At 44.4% G+C, this 4,081-nt stretch overlaps 1 protein-coding gene across 1 annotated transcript; it reads left to right on the forward strand.

Annotated features, from left to right (window-relative positions):
* Positions 1-572: 572 nt before the first annotated feature.
* On the forward strand, positions 573-1,491 carry LOC106977850 (keratin-associated protein 11-1). The gene has a single exon (XM_015075409.3). The coding sequence runs from the start codon at positions 638-640 to the stop codon at positions 1,097-1,099; it is 462 nt and encodes a 153-aa protein (XP_014930895.2). The 5' UTR covers positions 573-637; the 3' UTR covers positions 1,100-1,491.
* Positions 1,492-4,081: the final 2,590 nt, after the last annotated feature.

The following is a 4,081-nucleotide window of genomic DNA, read 5'->3' on the forward strand; positions in this document are numbered from 1 at the left end:
TTGATTAATTTTCTGAGCCAGCTCAGACTCCAAACATAAGTCCTTGTGTCCTTTTTCCTGACAGGCCTTGTCATTGTCATCTTGAAGCATATTCAGGGAGGTTCCTTGTCCATTGGAAGCCCCGTTAGCTATGGAAGAGTGGCTGATTAAGTTATGCTTAAAACGTATTAAGTGCCAACAACAACCGGGCAGGGTGTGGGTTTGTAATGAGTCCTAGTCAGAAGGGAGAGAGTGTGTGATGGTAGGCTGGTGGCGTGTTTGGTGTCACTGTCAGATCGACACTCATTGTATCCAAGCAAGATGAAGGAGGGACCAAATGTGGGCTGGGGTGACGGAGAGCTTTGAAGCTGTCAGGTAACCTTCTTAATCCTGGGACTAAGTACAGTTCAGAAGCCTTATGATTTAGTTGCCAAACTACTAAAGTATCTTTATGAGGATGAAGGCTTCTCGAGAGACAATTAACCTAGGGATTCACAAGATGTTCTAAGGCACGCTGGCCTGGGCCAAAGAAGCCAGGAAGACCAGGGCAGGAGCCCCACCCACCAGCAAGGATATATAAAAGCCCGGGAGCCTGGAGGGACATTCACAATTCAGAAGCTTGCTTCAGCGAGTTACCCACAGCTCTCTGTCTGGCACCATGTCCTACAACTGTTTCACAAGAAACTGCTCTTCCAGGCCAATTGGAGGACACTGCGCTGTCCCAGTGGCCCCGGTTGCCACGGCTTCTACCCAGGATGCCGACTGCCTGAGCGGCATCTATTTGCCCAGCTCCTTCCAAACTGGCTCCTGGCTCCTGGACCACTGTCAGGGGACCACCTGTGAGCCCACTGTTTGCCAGCCAACCTGTCACCAGCAAAATCCTTGCATCTCCAGCCTCGGACAGGTGACCTGCTCTCGACAGACCACCTGTGTCTCTAATCCTTGCTCGACCACCTACAGCCGGCCACTCACCTTTGTCTCCAGTGGCTGTCAGCCCCTGGGTGGCAGCTCTAATGTGTGCCAGCCAGTGGGAGGAGTCTCCACTGTCTGCCAACCAGCCTGCGGGGGCTCCAGGACGTACCAGCGGTCCTGCATGTCCAGCTGTCGAAGAACTTGCTAAGTGTGTAGGAGCCAGTGAGCGAATCAAGAATCCAGGACCTGCCAGCTGTGTTTCCAGGCTCGTCCAGGATGCTGCCTGTCCCTGAACAACTCTTCATTGCTGATCCCTCTTCTGACTGCCTCACTGCTCGGCTGCTAGCTCTGAATAAGCTGCCTTTGGCAATCTATGAGTTTTCTGGCTAGCACCACGCCTATTTTAAGGGTTGATCACTGGTGGCGCATATGCGTCTGGATGTTTCCAGAAACTTCACTTCCCATACTCCGGTCTCTGCTGGTTTTGACGTGTTTTGACCTTGCTGCTGTGTCTTTTGGCTTCCGCTTTTGTGCCTCTGAGGAAAGGAACTTGTCTCGCTGTGTATTTTCTCAATAAACCTGCTTACTTGGCATTGCAAACGTATGTCTCAATAGAGTTCTTTATTTGCAAGAGTTTTTGCTGTCTGTGAACCATCCTTGCTGATCAGGATGGTTGCTGACTTTCTTTTCTGAGCCTAGAGTATGGGTTCAGTCATTGTGTTTCAGGACAAGCAAGGGAGTATCTGGTCTTTTAGTTGGTCAGAGCATCTTTGGACGTGTAGTGGTATACAGTGACGTGTCTTCCATATTCACTCAGTTTTTATGGGTGTACAGAATAATTTCCATGTGGGCAAAAGAAAAGTTACCTGGGTAACCAAGTAGTTTGGGGAATTATACAGTGAAGGGGGCAACAGAGTCTATTAATAGAGTCTCAGAGTCTTACTTTATCAGAGAACCACAGTGGAAAACTTTGCAGAAGATCCCTCCATGATCAGATAGGACAGAGTGAGAAGGAAGAAGGGTGGGGAAGTTGGTTTCCAAGGCCTGAGATTCAGGGCACCAAAGGGTGGCTCCAGCTCTATATTTCCCTCACTTGCTGCCGAGGGTTGGTAGATCTCCCCAAAATGCTCTGAGTAAATCAAATCTCCAGGTGTTAGTAAATCTGGGCAAAAGAGACTTAAAAAGAACCTTCGAAAACACACAGTGGTTTGTTTCAACAAGAACCTTATTTTGTGCTTGTTCTCTACTGGAACCCACGTACTGATTAAACAAACCATCTGGGCTGGTGGTCCACTGCTAATTCTTTTTGCTTTATTTTAAAGTGAGAACTGGCTACCGACTGGTTTGCTTTTGTCCTTATCCTCTGTTATGTCCAGAAACACATGTCTATTTTCTTTTCAGAGTTGCTGAAAGAGACACAGATGAAGAAGATTTTTACAGAAAATGGAGACATACGAGGTGTGTGTTCCGTGAGCAGAGAGCCTTTTCTCATAACAGTGGACCTTAGTGCCTGTGGCAGAGTCTGATTGGCGACCTCTGTTGACAGCAAAATGGTTTTCTTATTTCACTAATAGTTTTTCAGAGAGGCATAGATGATTTCCAGATAGATGGAATGTTTTCAAGTTTTTCCCATTGCTGACTCTACTCTGAGAAGTAAGGATCCCTTCAATCAAACACACGTTAGTATCTATGAGTCACAGTAATATCTCATTAAGGCAAAACATGGTTTTTATTATATATTATTTCTATACCCATTGTCTTTAAAAGTGAAACTCTGGATTTCAGATAAGTTCTGGTTTATTCTAACATATAAATCCCTGGGGGAAATCCTCAATGGCTCCTGCAAAGCTATTGTTCACATGACTCTCACTGATTGTTTATTTCCGCCATTTCACTGTGATCTGGAAAATTCAAAGTTTTCAGAGATTGAAAACATATTTAATTTGTTTGTTTTTTATTCTCTAGCTTTCTAATTTTTCAATAAAAAATTGTAAGGACAGAGATGCCTTCCATTTCTTTTTTATTTAAATGGCTAATCATCTCAATAGATTTGTATATTACTAATATATAATAGCAAAGATTTTACACGCTGCTATGAGTAAAGTTTTGCTCGGGGTATTATTGCATGGTGTGAATGTTCAAGGATGATGTAGCTATCCTGCCAACCTATTTCCTTGCCTTTATTTCTATTTGGGGAGTTCTCTGATTTGCTGTTAGAGCTATTCTCTTTGTACTTGAACTTTGAAAAGTCTCTCCATTCTTTGCTTTATTTCACAATAAATGATAAAGTTTCAGTGTTTACGTTTGAGGGCTGGCTTTTAAAAGATAGGGCAATGACTTCTTTCTCTTCTTGGTCTGGGGCCTACAAACATGTCTTGTACGTATGTAATATCCTGTCATGGTAGGGAAGTGATTTGACGGTCTTCAGTTCGAATCCCGGTTCTGTCGCTTGGCTGCAGGTTCATTAAGCTCTCTAAACCTTAGCTCATCTGTAAAATGGGGATTATGGTAGCATCTCATGCGTCTCTTTTCAGGAATAAACCGAGGTAATGTGTGTGTCTCCCAGCTGTCAGCTGAGGCATCCTGCCATTTGATATTAAAGTGAACCTGGCATTCTCATCTCCTTTCCTTCTTTGGTGGAAGTCCTGGCTACTCCTGGCATTTCTCAGGGATCTGGGTTGAGATGCTGGGAGGAGATGCCTTACTGTTTCCTTTCCTAATCCCTCTGGCTCTGAATTTTTATTTAAAAAAAATTTTTTTTAAATGTTTATTGATTTTTGAGGGAGAGAGAGCACTGGGGGTGGAGGGAGGGACAGAGAGAGGGGGAGACACAGAATCTGAAGCAGGCTCCAGGCTCTGAGCTGTCAGCACATAGCGTGATGTAGAGCTCGAACCCACAAACCTTGAGTTCATGACCTGAGCCAAAGTCAGACGCTTAATTGACCGAGCCATCCAGGTGCCCCTCTGAACTTTTACTTTAGAAGAATTAGTTCATTTTATGGATCTTCTTCCTATGCCATAGTCTGTTTCTGTTCCAACTGTAATGATTCAGACATCTTAGCCCAACTTCCTTCCCTTGCTGTCCACAGAATCCACTTACACAAGGTATTTGTGTGTCTAACAACAAACTTTACAGAAAATCTGGGATCTAGATGGCATTGGTATTCTAGTGAGGAAAACAACTTAAAAT

The sequence above is a fragment of the Acinonyx jubatus genome, chromosome C2 (genome assembly GCF_027475565.1).
Source record: "Acinonyx jubatus isolate Ajub_Pintada_27869175 chromosome C2, VMU_Ajub_asm_v1.0, whole genome shotgun sequence".
NCBI lineage: Eukaryota > Metazoa > Chordata > Mammalia > Carnivora > Felidae > Acinonyx > Acinonyx jubatus.

Excerpts from the sequence above, each read along its gene's own strand:
- LOC106977850 (XM_015075409.3), top strand. The coding sequence starts at position 638 with ATGTCCTACAACTGTTTCACAAGAAACTGCTCTTCCAGGCCAATTGGA.